Source organism: Drosophila takahashii, chromosome 3L, assembly GCF_030179915.1.
Source record: "Drosophila takahashii strain IR98-3 E-12201 chromosome 3L, DtakHiC1v2, whole genome shotgun sequence".
Taxonomy (NCBI): domain Eukaryota; kingdom Metazoa; phylum Arthropoda; class Insecta; order Diptera; family Drosophilidae; genus Drosophila; species Drosophila takahashii.
This window is the reverse complement of record NC_091680.1, coordinates 2,935,626-2,950,493: the sequence shown is the minus strand read 5'-3', so window position 1 is coordinate 2,950,493 and position 14,868 is coordinate 2,935,626. Positions and strand designations below refer to the sequence as shown.

General features: G+C 38.5%; 1 protein-coding gene across 7 annotated transcripts in view; it reads left to right on the top strand.

The window, feature by feature from the left end:
• The first annotated feature begins 1,414 nt into the window (after positions 1-1,414).
• The window catches only part of zormin, a 34,156-nt gene continuing 20,702 nt past the window's right edge, over positions 1,415-14,868 (top strand). For 4 of the 7 annotated variants that reach the window (XM_070215941.1, XM_070215939.1, XM_017160679.2 and 1 more), the window contains exons 1-4: positions 1,415-1,520; positions 2,778-3,290; positions 13,017-13,139; positions 13,203-14,510. In XM_070215941.1, the coding sequence (XP_070072042.1) occupies positions 2,946-3,290; positions 13,017-13,139; positions 13,203-14,510 (1,776 nt within the window). In that variant the 5' untranslated portion in view covers positions 1,415-1,520; positions 2,778-2,945. Of the gene's footprint in view, positions 1,543-2,777; positions 3,291-11,985; positions 12,766-13,016; positions 13,140-13,202; positions 14,511-14,736; positions 14,865-14,868 lie in introns of those variants that run through there. The other 3 variants (XM_070215936.1, XM_070215938.1, XM_070215940.1) reach the window with 3 other exon arrangements.

The following is a 14,868-nucleotide window of genomic DNA, read 5'->3' as shown; positions in this document are numbered from 1 at the left end:
CCTGAAAAAACATTGCATAACTTTAGGCTGGAGTCGAAAAAAATCATTGCCATCATCTGCACTTAACCCTTGAGTGCTCTTTGGGACTCTTTTCACCCTAAATAATTTTTGTTGAATATTTTTCTCCGTGGGTGGCCCTTTTCTAAACATTTAACAAGTGGTCCTCAAGTGATTTCAATTATCTGAAATGTGAACTGTCAGTGGGTGAAGCGGGGAAAATGGGGTTAAGAGGGGCTGGTTGCTCACTGAAGTGGCTCATTAATCTCAATTAAAAACATATAAATAAAATGTTCCCAGTGTGATGAGTGAGTGAAAAGAATTTATTCTCAACGAGCTGATCATCCAGAAAGGCGAACCGAATATCTATGAGATTCTTTTCATGCCATTCGAACAGATTTCGTGACTTAATGGCGCTGAAAGAATAATTTGATAAGTTCCACAACGATGATAGCGAAAAATAATAACTTGCAAGTGGAAGGTATTGATTGCATGCGATGGATATTTTGCACGAAATGGCAAACCAGAGTTAAAGTCAAGCTTCAAGACACGCATTTTGGGTGAAAAATACTCCATAAATTGAGGGATATAGTTTCATATCATGGGAGGTGAGGTTGGGGGCTTGAAATGCGGGCGGTCAGTTTGCTTTCTATTAAGACACGATACCGTCTGGTTTCCCTTGCTGTTCTGGTGTTGTAATTTTGCTCTTCCTCTCTTCACTCTGTTATTAAAGTACCAAAGCTGCACTTGAATATATTGTGGTTTGGAGTACCCTTTCTTATAAGAGGTGTATAGGACCAAAGAAGAAAAATTTAAAGTATCAGTAAAATAAGAAATATTGTAAAAAAATAAAATAAATTCAATTATGTTAGATTAGAATGTTAAAATAAGATTCTTTCGTGCATTTTTTTTTATCATTTTCTGTATCTTTTAACTTTGTTTCATTATTCCTAAAAATCATATTTGTTTTGCTGAGTTTAAATGGGCTGCCAATCACAGGGTATGTACTCCTCTATTCCTTTTTTCCTTCATAAAAATCCCCTTTATACCGCCCCATACCTTTTGTTGGTATTGTAATTGCTGAAAAGCCGGGCGCAGGGCATTAAAAATTGAAATCATGAATTAACGACGCCGCGAATGCCAAGAGCACTTGTTTATTTATGTCGTCTCCAAAGCCCCTCTTCTGCCCTCTCTTTCTACCGAACACTCTCTTTCTCTGTCACACACTCTCTGCTCAAAATTAAAGCCGGCTTTTTGCAAAACTGAGCTTAATGAGAGTCAAGAGATCAGCAAAACAAGAGAACTTAACTCTATAAACTGAGCGAATCGGTTAAAATCTTCTGTTTCTCTTTCTCATCTCTGCTGCTGCCCGTAGAATCTGCTCAGTCTTCGGTCTGCGGTCTTCAGTCTTCGGAACTTTGGTCAGTCTTGTTCGAAGTTCGCGGCGTTCGGTTGTTTGGCTGCTTTTTAAAGAGCGGCGCGCGCGTTTTAATTTTCCACTACTTCTCCTCCGCTCGAATAATGTGCGAATAAAAACATATCTATGTAAATTAAGTTAGGCAAAAAAAGAAAAACGAGGAAGAAACAATAAATTTGGCACTTCAAAAGCGAGGAAAAAAACGAAAGCTAATCAGCCATAATTTAGCCAGAACATTTTTGACATTCAAAAACGCTTGGCGCTAGTTTTTTTGTGCTCTCCTCGTCTGAAGATGAAATCAACAAAGTGTGCTAAATTTATTGTTGTTGTCAAATATTCTATACTGTGGCGACCCTCAAAATACAAAACAAAATGTTTAACAAATAGAAATCGACACAAAATGCCCGCATATTTTTTTAAAAATATTCGCTGAGTTGATGCATTGAAAAGCGTATTTGTTTTGAGTCATGTGCATTTTTCGTTTGGCTTTTCAATATACTAAAAGGTCCACGCCCCAGAAAATTTCAATCATCGTCTTTCTTTTCTTTTTTTTTGGACAACAACATATGGAAGCCAAGCATTTCCTCAATTGTGCTACTGTAAACTTTTATAAAAGGGAACTTGCTCTTCCCAATTTATTTCTGTTTTATTTTTAGCCAGCGCCAAAGTACAATTAAAATAGTTTACATTACGCCAGCAATGGCGGCGACTATTAAAAATTGGGAGAAACGCCGAAAAATTACCTAATAGAGGCAGCTGGGTGCACACGACGTATGCGTAATGTGTTCAAAAATATACATAATGTATTGAAAAGTCCATGAAAGCTGACAGACTCCTGCCAAAATGCAATTGGCACATGTTGCAGATCTGACGTACATCCGTCTGATTTATCTTTTCCTATATGCTGTAGTATCTGTATCTGAAGCATCTGAGTATCTGGGCTAGAACAACAGTTTAGCTTGGCAAAAAAAATTACTCAATAGTTTGTTGTTTTAAAAATAAACGCGAATCGAGCATTGTCTTTGGGTTCGTTATTTTTTGTGTTTTTCTACAACGAGACTAGCACACGCATCAAAGGCAATTTTCTCAGGCTCAATATGCAAAAAGTACACACGATTCTCTCGGACTATATAGCTGCGTATATATAGACACTATGCCATAATAAACAGGCACTAGAGCGACAGGGAGAGCGCGAGTATGAAGTCATAGCAAAATAAGAATTCTCCGTTTCGAAAACCAACCGATTCGCAGAGGTTCTCAGACGATCGCCGGCGTTGATAGCGATCGCAACGAAATCGAAACGATCCCCAATAAATTTTTAACGCGAGTGACTCAATTTAATAGTTCTTTACATTCGAAACAGAGTTCAAAATGCAAAACACGCGAAATAAGCAGGGGAAATAATAGAAACCAATAAAAAACTACGAGAAAAACTAAACGACAGAGATTAAAAACGCCCACGCAAAATAGCACACAAAAATACAACAAGCACTCAAGCTCAATTCTCGAAAGTTAGTGGGAAAAAGCCACCATGGAACGCCGCCAAGCCCTAGACTCATCGATGTCTTCGCTCTACTCGGTCGCCTCCTCCTCGAACCCAAATGCGAACCCGAATCCCAATCCCCGTCTTCAACTTCAAACGCAGCAATCTCAGCAGTCGCAGCTAGACGCCTTCAATTATTCAGCAACAATGTCATCATCGTCGCCGACTCCGAGTCAGGCCATGTCCACAGCCATGTCCACGGGAACGGGAACGGGCACCACCCACATCACTCCACCAACCTCCTCGACCACCTCCTCATCCCTCAGAGCCACCACCATCGGCACCGTTGTCGTCCGCTGCGGACCCATCCAGCTGGTGATAGCGCTCCTACAAGTGAGTTGTACTCTTGTATTCGAGTAAACAAAAAAAGATACAAAAAAATAGTAAAACTAAAACAGGGAAAAAAGTCCAAGAAATGGGAAACAAACATGAAGAAACATTTATCTAGATACGCCAAGGAGAAGTGTTCGCAGAACGGAGAAAGCTCTCTTGAAGTGCGCGAAAATTTATGCGGAAAGCGATCTGGGAGGACTTGGGAAGAGATTTGGGACATGGCATCGGGAGATCTTGAATAAATCATAAAGCTAAGAAAAACTAGGAAGCACTTCGTTAGGTGGTAGATTGACCAAAAGAAATGGCTTTGGCTGACATTTATATTGGTTAGAAAATTAAATATTTACATAGGTGAAGGAACCCCAACTGAAAAACCACTAATAGTGATATATCCTTAGGAAGTTCTGTAAAGCAATTTAAATATATAGCAATAGAAGGACTTAAATAAATACTTATATTGTAACACTAAATCAGGTATAAACTTAAAGGTTTATATTCTCTTTACCTATTTTTAAATATCTAGATTCGACCTTTACCATTAAAATGATTGTCATATATAATTATAATCCAATTCTACTATGGATTACTCTATAGAAAATCTCTACATCAATTATGCCTGTCAAACAAAAACATGACCTTTCTCCAATACAAATGAGATAATCATTTGAGTGACGACATAATCTTCTCCGTAATAAATATTGATGAAACGTTTTAATGGAGCTATATATTTTTGTATACCTATGTATATACTTCAACTTGTCTGGGCTGTTAAAAAAGTTGTTCTGAAACACCAAAAAATCATTACACGAGATATTTTATCTCAATTTCTTATCAAAAGAACGACTAATCAATTGACTTAAAATCAACAGACGACCATTCTATAATTTTCCAGTCTCTAACCTATCATTAATATATTATTGATCTGTAATGTCCTACCTTAATTGATAAATTCCTATAATAATAATTATAATTACAATTATCCAATCCCATTACCTCCATCAAGTGATGTGGTCGCGACCCACCCCCTCGAGGTCTAGAGCAGAAAACTATGTGACTTTAGCACTGAAAAATTCATGAACTTCTAATGCCCAAAACTGGTTTACTGTTTTCGATTGTTTAAACTTTAAACCGGCTTCCCTCGATTTCCGCGCCAATTAGCACTCCAAAACAACGAAAGCAAAAGTCGTTGATAGCGGGTTTAAATATTTGAAAAGCGGCAGCAAACGCCACAAAAAAGGTTCAAGGTTGTCTGACATCAGAACACAAGAGATACAAGATATAAGACACACAAAAAGCCAACTAAACGTGACAAAAAGAAATGTATCTGCCAGATACTTTCGACAATTAGGCGCAGCTGCTACCTGTCTGGGTTTCATTTCTGTTTCTTAAGAGAGAAACTTTATTTGGGTCTTCTCTGCAGAATGGAACCCCCTTTTATACCTCCCCCTTTTCATCTCATCCGAACTTGAAGCTGCGACTTGAACTTGAGATTGAGAAACATTTCTGATGAAGCGCTACAAGTTTTATGCCCCGAAACGAAAAAAAAAACAAAGCAAAGGCGAACATTCAATAATTATAGGCAGAGCATCGGTTTATATGGTTTTTACCCCTTTTTTTGCGGCCCCAACTTTTCTGTTCATTCAACCAGCGGGCCATTGAAATTTCAGTGTGCCAATTTTTTTTTTTTTCTCTCTATACAGAATAATAATTTTATGAAACTCACGGGGCTCCATGTGTTAAACATTTAATTTGATTTACCACTTTTTTTCCTCTCCCCTGAGTTTTTGATTCTGGAAATTATGCAAAAACATTTCACTTGGCGAGCCTTTCAACACGTTTTTCCGATTTTAATACATGCTCGCACTCGTCTTTCCTTGAATTGAAAATAAAAACTCAGCGACCCCAAAAATATACTGATTTCTTTAAATTTCCGCTGGCCTGCTTGGATACAAAATTCAATTTGATTTTTCGGGATCGAAAAACTAAAATGTTGCTTACCTGTCGTTGTTGTTTTTGTTGTTGTTGTTATACTCGAACTGGTCCCAAAAAATGCTGTTGAAAATAAACAAGAGCGTCGATTTCTCTCACAGGTTCTCTCTCAGGTAAACAAATTAGCAACGAAACAGAGCCAAAAAAAAACTGAAATAAGAACAACAAAAGAGTACAAATAAATACACAATATTCCACAATAAAAGCCAGCAGATGTACAACAAAAACACAAAAGGAAAAAAAGAATGAAACAAATGTATGAGCTAAAAAAATGTTCGATGAGCTCAGCACGGTATTATTGTTATAAATTCCACGTGGGCGGTGGGCGATTTTTTCTTAAAGGGGGTAGGGAATAAGGCAGCGGAAGTTCCTTAAACTTTATGCTTTAGCATGAGATTAAAGAAACAATAAGTTGGAGGAACCGAAACCCCCTTCATCCCTCGGCTGTATGCTGAAACTATGCAAATATGTCAAAAGTTTCCTTCCTTTCTGGGTTTATTTTTCCGAAACAGGCAACAGACAATTTTTTCGGTTAGTTTTCTTATACAGAAAAAAAACTAGAGAAATAATAATAACAAGTTTGCAAAATTTATTTTTACTGCTTGATAAGAAAGATGTATGTTAGGATTGGATTTTAATTTTATTTTTAAAGAATTTTGTAAAATATTTTATCAAAAATATTTTACTTCTAATTCTCTAATATTTTAATATATTTTTTCTGTGTACCAACCCAACTGCAAAACAAAGTTGAGTTATTAAGATTTTGAATGTTAAGTGCTGGCTGAAAATATGAATATCTGCAAAGTTTTGCGTGGCACAATGCGATTTTGTGGTGACTACTTGAATGACATTTATTTGCCTGTGAAAAATGGTTGAGAGCTATTTCGTTGAAAGCAAAGTTTAAAACATGTGGTAAGTTCCACAAAATCTAAGAAACTCCCTAAGAATACCCAACATACCCAAAACACATTGTCTGTCAGCAAAGCGTTTAATTGGAACTTTATCTCCATGGGCAACCTAACTCATCTTGTATTAAAATCGCCCTGACATGATTTACATATAAACTCTTTGGTATTTCGGCCCCACCCAGAGGTAATTATCCAAAAAGCAGCAAACCAGACCATATACCATTCAACTTCTTGGCCATCCGGGCATCAATCTCAATGGATGATTCGTCTTTTGGCTCTGACGCAAATTTCGATTACAATGTTTGTTGGTTGATGCAACACGAAAATATTTACAAGTGTTTGAAAAGGGGAAATGAATGTTTTCTGGGCCTGGTTACAAAACGTCTCTCGTTTTATGTGTATGTTCTGCTGGCACTGAAAATGAAAAATTAACTTCAAGGCAATTAAAAGGCTGAAATAAACTGGAATGGAGAAACTTCAAAGGCAGAGGATTTACATATTTGTTTAGCCAGAGTCTCCGCTCTCTAAATAAATAGATTTTCCGTGTAAATGTGAAGCGTGCTGAAGATCTCTGTAGATCTCTTTTAATTGAATCTAATGCGCGAAACTAATTTGGATTTTTTTTGTTGGTTCGGAAGTAATTGGGGCGCGACTGTCGACCTGGATTTTGGTTTTTAGGATTTTAGATCTTGGATCTCCGATCGAGATTTGCTCTGATTTGCACACACGAAAAGGCGCCAGCCGCAGAAAACTCTAATTGAATTTATGGCCAGTTTCGTTTGTAAAAGTCGCAGCTTTTCACTCATAAATTGGCCAGACATATGAGCATGTACTTATGCCCGGCACTATACGAGTTATGTGCCATTGCCTACGGGCCTTTTGGCGTGGGTGAAACGCTGCAGCTGCGCACTGAAAAAGATGGCATTAGGTGTAATGAAAGAGACGAGCGATAGAAAGCAAGCCGCACCAAGGCTCAAACTCAAAAGAAAGAAATGTTTACGACGCTTGGCAGGCACATAAATTTACGCATGAAAAGCTTGAGCATTCCGCCCGCTTGAAGAAAGAGCAAGTCTCTTCGCATTTTGCAAGAAACTGTGACTTTGGTTCAGATCTGCCATGCAGTCACGTGATAGTGATTTGTCACTGTGACTTATGGGTTTTGGTTCGAGGGAAAAGGTTAGGTTTTGTCAAGTTAAAAAAATAGTTCAAAGTTAATCAAAGTTGGGGATGACTCACTTGCACATTAGTAAAGATGTCGTGACTTTAAATTGAAATTTAATTACCCAATTATTCCTTACTTATATATTAGTTTTAATGTCATTACTAAAATACAAAATAATTGTTGTAGATTTTTTATTTGTTTTTAGTTTTATTTAAAAACATTTAAAAAACTGTTACCTTTTTCTCCACAATTTCATCCCCAGTTAAATTTCAAAATTATAAGCCATCCCACATATTCCAAGTCTCTGAATACAATACCATTATACTCCCTTATTTTATGCCAGCTCCATTCATTATTTTTATAGGCCACTAACTTTTATAAGATGTTTTGATCTAAGTAAATACAGCCATAAAAAGAAGACTTAAATCCACGCCCAAAGCTGGCATACGCAAATAATTTCGACGAGGCCACTTCTTCATCCATCGACCATCGGCGATGGCGTGTCACGGGGAATAGGCCGTAAATCTTATCAGTAATTGAAAAATTCCAGCCCTAACTGACAGTATCCAACACTTGGAGCTGGCTAGTGTGAGCTGGTGAGTGTCGTCAGCGTTTTTCGAGCGCTAAAAATAATGTATTCTATGCGCAGACGCAGTCGCCTGTCTCTTTGCCTTTTGAGTTCGGTCTTTGGGTTCGGGATTCAGATATGGTTAGGATATGGAGGATCGGATTGGAGTAGAGGGGACTGCGGACTGAGATCCACTCGAAAGCCGACTGGGGATATGCTGTCTATCGGTGGATATAATGCAGCTGCTACTTAGCGCAACTGACAAAACAGTTTGGCACGCACTGATTGATAAGCAAGGAAAGCGGTCTTGGAAAAATAAGTGGGAAAAAGGGGATTTTCGGGGAAAAAAAGATGAGGAGCAGCGACCAGTCGGGCATAAATTTGCCACGCCAAAAAATACAGTGACCTCTCGTTAAAATTAAAATATCTTTTAATTTTATAAATATTTTGTATTTACAGATTTTTAATTTTTAAAATTTTGATTTTTAAAAGAATTGTAAACAGAATTTTTTTCCATCTAGGAACAGCTTAAAATTTCATATTAGGGACTAAAAAAGATCATTTAAATATTAATAAAATATATTTTAATGTAAAAACAAATATGATGACAATAATAATAATAAATGTTTTGCAGTTAATGTTGAGTAGATTTAAGTTTAAGTTGGTTTCTTTCAATAAACTATTAAATAAACCTGCTAGGATCAACCAAAAGTAAACAATAAAAATTCGTTTAAGTGCCCTCTTTCAAACCATTTATTAACCCATTAACGTATTTAATCGCCATGTTAAATGGGAAATTCTTGCATACACCCAATCTCAACAAACTGGCTGAACAAATACCCAGCAATTTCCGCTTTCCGGGGGTCCACTGTAGCACTGTGGAGCATCGCTGCATCGCAGCTGCTGTAATTACCGGAGTGGAAGCGACGGCTCGGCGGTTTTCGAGTTAGAGACGCGAAATATATTGCATGTTTACATGGCAACTGATAGTCGCCGATAAACGTTCAATGAAAGTTGCGCATTGCAGGCGGCGACTCCTGCTGATGTTGCTGCTGGGATGTTGCTGCTGCAACAGAAACAGTAGATGTTGCTGCTGCAGATGTTGCAGATGCGATCCACGAGTCGTGGCCAACAATTTGTAGAAACAATTATAGAAATTATCTTTTTGTTGGCTGCGAATTAAATTGAAATTTAAATTGCATTCGATGGCCGCAACAAGATTGCCCAATACGTGTACTCATAATTTTTTGTTTTTTCTCGGCTGGCCTGGGAAAGTGCGACCTACAAACAAAAACCTGAAAATTGTTTTATGTTTCGACGATGGATGGGTATTTATAGAACCCCAAAGTCTGACATCACTTGAGCGAACCGCTGATGATCGAGGCGAAAAAAGCACAAAACCCCAGCTAAATGAACAATAACAAAATATCAGAATGCTTTTTGCTGCTTTTTGTTTTATGACAAAATCGAGTTAAGTTTAATGGAGGCACAGAGCAAGCGCGTTAGAGCGTGCTATCCACACACACGGGAAAAAAGGTAAAAAAAGGTAAATTCAGTAAATTCATTTGCATATCGGTATATTTGTACAATACGTTAATGCTGTTTGCTCTCTATCAAATGGCTCACACACACGAATATTGATGCGGTTGCTTTTTTATTAGTCTGTTTATACAAACAACTTTTTATGGCCCCTGTGGCCTATGTTTGATCAGGAGCAAAACATACATATATGTAGTATACACGAGCATTTGATTTATGTCGCTTTAATTAGCCAATTTCAATTTGTATTCAATTAGCTCACCTTTATTGGAGCACTCGCAGCAGTCACAGCCACAGCCACAAAATGAAATTGTCGCAAAAAGACACACATGTGATCCGAAAATGTACCTAAATTGCATATTAATGAGTAGATGAGTGTGCCATTGGATTTTGGGTCAAGGTTGAATGATGAACTTTTAAGAGAAAAATAAACCACATTTTAATTTTCACAAAATGATTCACTATGTTGGGGGTTTTAAACTAATTATAAAGAAAAGATAAAATTGCAAGGAGGATAACAAAACGTTTTAAAATAAAACAGATTTTGTAAAGGTGTAAATGCCATTTTGTTGTGCTTGTAATACCTATCGAAGTGTAGAAGAAAATTTTAAAATCGGACCATTCATTAAAAAGTTATGAGCAAATAATGGAATACAAGCAGTCGATTTATTACTTGCATATCTTTATCTCCCTCGCACTCCCTTTAGCTTAGGCTCTCGGCTATAGCGTTCTCTCTTGTTTTTCTGGTACAATTTATTCTTATTCTTATAATTAAGTTGTCATCCTAGAACAAAGTTATAAAGATCTTAACCCATTTGTTAGATAACTCCAATATATTTATGTAATTTATCTTGAAAAGGATGCCATAACAACACCTTTCATAAAGTAATCTTTGCAAAATAAATCAGGTAAAACAAGCCAACGCCTCCGCAAATTGTGATTCCCAATTAAATCGGCGATCGGCATTCGGGATTACGTATACGTAGCCAATGGCCGTAATGAAAGAGCGGCTCAGAGTCCGGCGCTCTATAAAAATGCGCAATGATTTCACACAAAACGATAACAGCAGCGAACAAAAACAACAAGAACAACAGCATCGAGGTAATTTCATATCGAAATCGTGTTCTATCCGCTGCCGCAAAGTATTAATTTAAAAGCCAAAAACGTGTTTCACGCTAAGCGCCTCAAAGTGGACGATTGTAGCCCCCCATTGCCATCCTTCTCATCTGGATTATTCTATTCGATTTTGGTAGAAGTTTTGTATACCCTATAAGTTGCTAAATTACAGGATTAGAAGTAAAGAAGAAGATCATTATTATGTAGAATTTTGTTTAAAAAACGCAATAAAATAATCCTTCAAAAAACCATAGTTGATATTTAAGATCTATATTTATTATAATCATATAACCTAGTATCTTAAATTAAATAAAATCTGCTTTTTAATTCATGGAAAGTGGAGATATTCTGAAGAAAAGTCGAAGATTACCATTGTGATATGAGGTTTGGTATCATCAATATTTATTTTAACGCTCTCTAAAAAAGTTTATACTTTTTTTTACCTAATATTAATCTTATAGTTATTGTATGATCAAGCTTATTAGTATTAGATAGACAAGAGTACTTCAATCTTCGACTTTCCCACCTTACATTCCTTTCCTGGGTGTTATTGTTTTTGAACCGCCGATGGGGCTTTTGGCATTATATCATCGCCGTCTCTGCCGGGTCTCTTGCTTTCTTGGAGTGGGGTATAAAGCGAACACAAATCCTCCCACTCCCACTTGGCCACGATCTTTGGATTGGAGTACTTCCGCCATTCGGACCTGCAAACGAGTGCCAAACGAAGACGCTTCTAAATGTCCAAATGCATATTACGAATCTTAACGGCTCGGTGCGTGTTGGTGCGCCACTTGAAATACGATTCAATTTCGCAATGAGTGACGTATGTTTAGTGGGGGTGGGGGGAGGTTGGGGAGGCGCCCGTCGCCATATGCATAATGGTTTTGTTTTATGCTATATACGTACATAAAGGCTTAGTTATGGTCGGCCTGTTTATAGTGATGTCATGCCATTTATGGTTCATATTTCAGTTACTCGACGTGATTATTCCCCTCACTCCGCTGCCCCGTTACACTTGAAAATTTATTCAGATTTTCGAGAATTATTGGTAGATGCATATGTATCTGTGTATTGAAAACTCACTCACGTCGCATTGAGTCAGTGACTTCGACTGGTTTGCTTTTTTTATCGCTTTACATCGCTGCCAGTGGGGCACACAATTTATTTTAATAGCCGGGTTATTAATTTGTATTGTAATTGATTAATGGCAGTCGCAGATCAAGCTAGGAACCCTTGGAGCAACTAAATTGGATAGATACAGTAAAGCTTATATTAAAAGAACGGATTTGGGGATCATACAAAAATATTAGATGCCAAATAAGAATATTTGAGATACAATTTCTTAACTAAATTCTGCAAAAATAAATTCTTTAAAAATTCGTAGACATTATTCTTCGGTTTTCCTTTCAATAACTTTATACTTAGGCCATTTTCTTTTACCCAGGTTTGACTGTTTTTTACCTAAAACATTTTCGTTGAACAAATTAACGCCCACGCAGCTTTCCCTTCACATAAAAAACCCAAAAACCAGTGGCAAACCCAAAGAAGCAGTTTGTGAGCCATCTATCTGACTTTAGAGTTCGTTCTCCATGGTTCGCCATGGCATGTGGCACTTTTCCTCGACTTTTCCAGCTCCATCGACACATGCTCATCCTCATCCCAACAGGAAAAGCTAACGGATGCCATTACCATAAACAGCCGATGCTGACCTTCATTGCAATCAAACAGAGCTGAGGTTGTGGTGCCACTTCTGCTGTTTCTGTTTCTGCAGCCTCTTTAGATGCAGCTTCTGGTGGTGCTACCAAAATTAGAAGCTAGATATTGTGGTTCGGGAGCAGGTTTGGTCTTTCCCCCCGCGGCACGAGATCATCTCTCCTGGCCTCCGATGTCAAATGCGAACTGCGAGCCGCATGAATGGGAATGCAGACAGCTGCTGGGATCCCAGGAACTGGGGAACTTGGGAACTTAGGAACTTAGGAGGAACCCAGGAGGAACGTGACTGAAACGGATTTGGGGACAGGCCGAAGAATGCCGCAGAACCTTGTGGGAGAAACTCTTTGAATTGCTGGGGTCCTATGCGATATCGATAGGAAATGCGAAAATAAACAAACGGAATGTAGGTGATTTAGAAATATTGAACAATCGATTTTGTTGATAAAACTCACAAGCAAATTTACTGAAAAAGAATTGAAGGTAAAGAAAAATTAACCCTATTTATGAAAGCTATTAATTTTTCTTTTCATAGGGCTTTTTCATAAATAGGGCTATAAATTGGCAATAAGTTTTTTTTGTATTCTATGAATGTTATATTTTACGACCCGATGTATAAAAATAAAATATATTTTATTAAATATACGAAACTTTTAAATATTACACCATCATATCATCATATTTTAAAAGCAAAACCATCCATCATCTTATAATAAATTTCCTAAATCTTCCAGAGTCCTGAAAAGATCTACATCAAAGTGGTGGAACTGGAGCCAAAAATCACAGCTCTTGGCGAGAATCTGGATGAATCGGTGCGCATGCAAAGGGAGCACGATGAGACGCTCCGCAATTTACAGGTGAGTGAAGGCTACACCTCAGAAAAATACCTTTGTAATACCCTTTAAAAATCCATATTATAGAGCCTCCCCGGACCCATGGACGAGTTCGTCCAGAAGGCAGACAAACTGCTGGCCAGCAAGAGGATTAGTTCGGAACTCGTCAACGCCATGGCGGATACACTCAACATCATTTGGCAGGATATCCTGAATCTCCTGCAGGATCGTCAGCATCTACTGATACTCTGCACACAGTTTCACGACAAGATGACGCAGTGCTTTAGGAAGATGGATCAACTGGAATTGGCCTGCGAGGAGATCCTACATCCTCCTGATGTTCCTCGTGTTCAGGAGTTCCTAAACAGATTCAAGCAACTCAGGATAGATATGCTAACTGGAGTGATGGCTGCTTTGAAAGATGGTAATGAGCTGCTGGCTCAACTGGAGGAGTTGGAAAAGCTGGAGACCCTCGATACAAGACCAGAACACATTAAACGCGATGCCACGAGGGCGGTTCATCAGGTTCAGCAGTGGTTGGAGGCCCTGCATGATAGGAGGAATTCTTTAGAACTCGCCTGGCAGACGAGGAAGACCCAAATGGAACAGTGCCTGGCATTGGCTTTGCTGGGCAGGGAACTAGTCGATCTGGAGGCAGCCCTTCAACAGGCCCGAATGGAACTGAATACGATGTACAGTTTGGGTGAATGTGAGCACACTGCCAATGAAATGCTGACCAAGTACAGGGAATGGAAACAACAGGCCTTAGTCCTGCGAGATCGAGCTCTCAAGATCACGAGGGCTAAAGAAAAAGTGCAATCCGCTGGTCATTTCACCGAGGATGAGGCATGTGCTCGTGCCTACGCCGTTTTAAGTGGCTGCACGGAGCACTTGGATCTGGTGGATCAGCGGGAACACTGGCTTCATCAATCCAGGGAGTTCTTTGCCAAGGCCGAGCACACTTTGAGTGTCCTTGAGAAACTGGAATTGGAGCTTACGAGCGTTAAACTGCCACCTCATTCCCCCGAGAGCTATGCCATGTACTCCAAAGTGGACAGAGATGTTCGCCAGTTCACCGAGGAACCTTTGCGTTTGGGGTATGGCATCCTCGACGAAGTGGGAAGGACTCAATCGGAGACTCAGGGAGTGAAGAGAGTTCTGGATGAACTGGAGAACCGAAAGGTTTATATCCAGGGTATATGCGCTCACAGCAGCGAGGATCAGCAGAAGGTTCAGCGTGCTTTGAGTGAATTCCTCACCCATCACAACGAGCTTTTGGCCTGGCTAAGAGCCTCGGGCCAACTGCAATTGCAGCAGAGCGTGGATATGGGCAGAAATCTACAGCAGGCCAAGCAGTTCCTTCTCCAGCACCACGAACTCATGCAGGATCTAGAGGTGTGTGATTTAGGATTAAAATTTAGAAATTTAAACAAAAACTTAAGAAAAAAATGTTATTAAAAAGTGTTTTAAGAGAGATTTATATATATTTTTGTGGCAAACTTGACCGATACTTAACCTCGAGCTAGCTAAAATCATCCCACAAAGTAGATTGGTCTCCACAAATTAAGCAGATATTTTATAGTCAAAAGTCAGTTGTGTTAGGATTCCCTTTTTTGTATTTTGTATTGAAAAAGTGTCTTAAATCAAACTACCTATGAAATGAAAATCTGTATACAAAAATGATTGGAAACAAATTTTATGACCGAAATGCTTTATATAGAATTTCTTTACATATGTTGCTTAATTGAGGTGA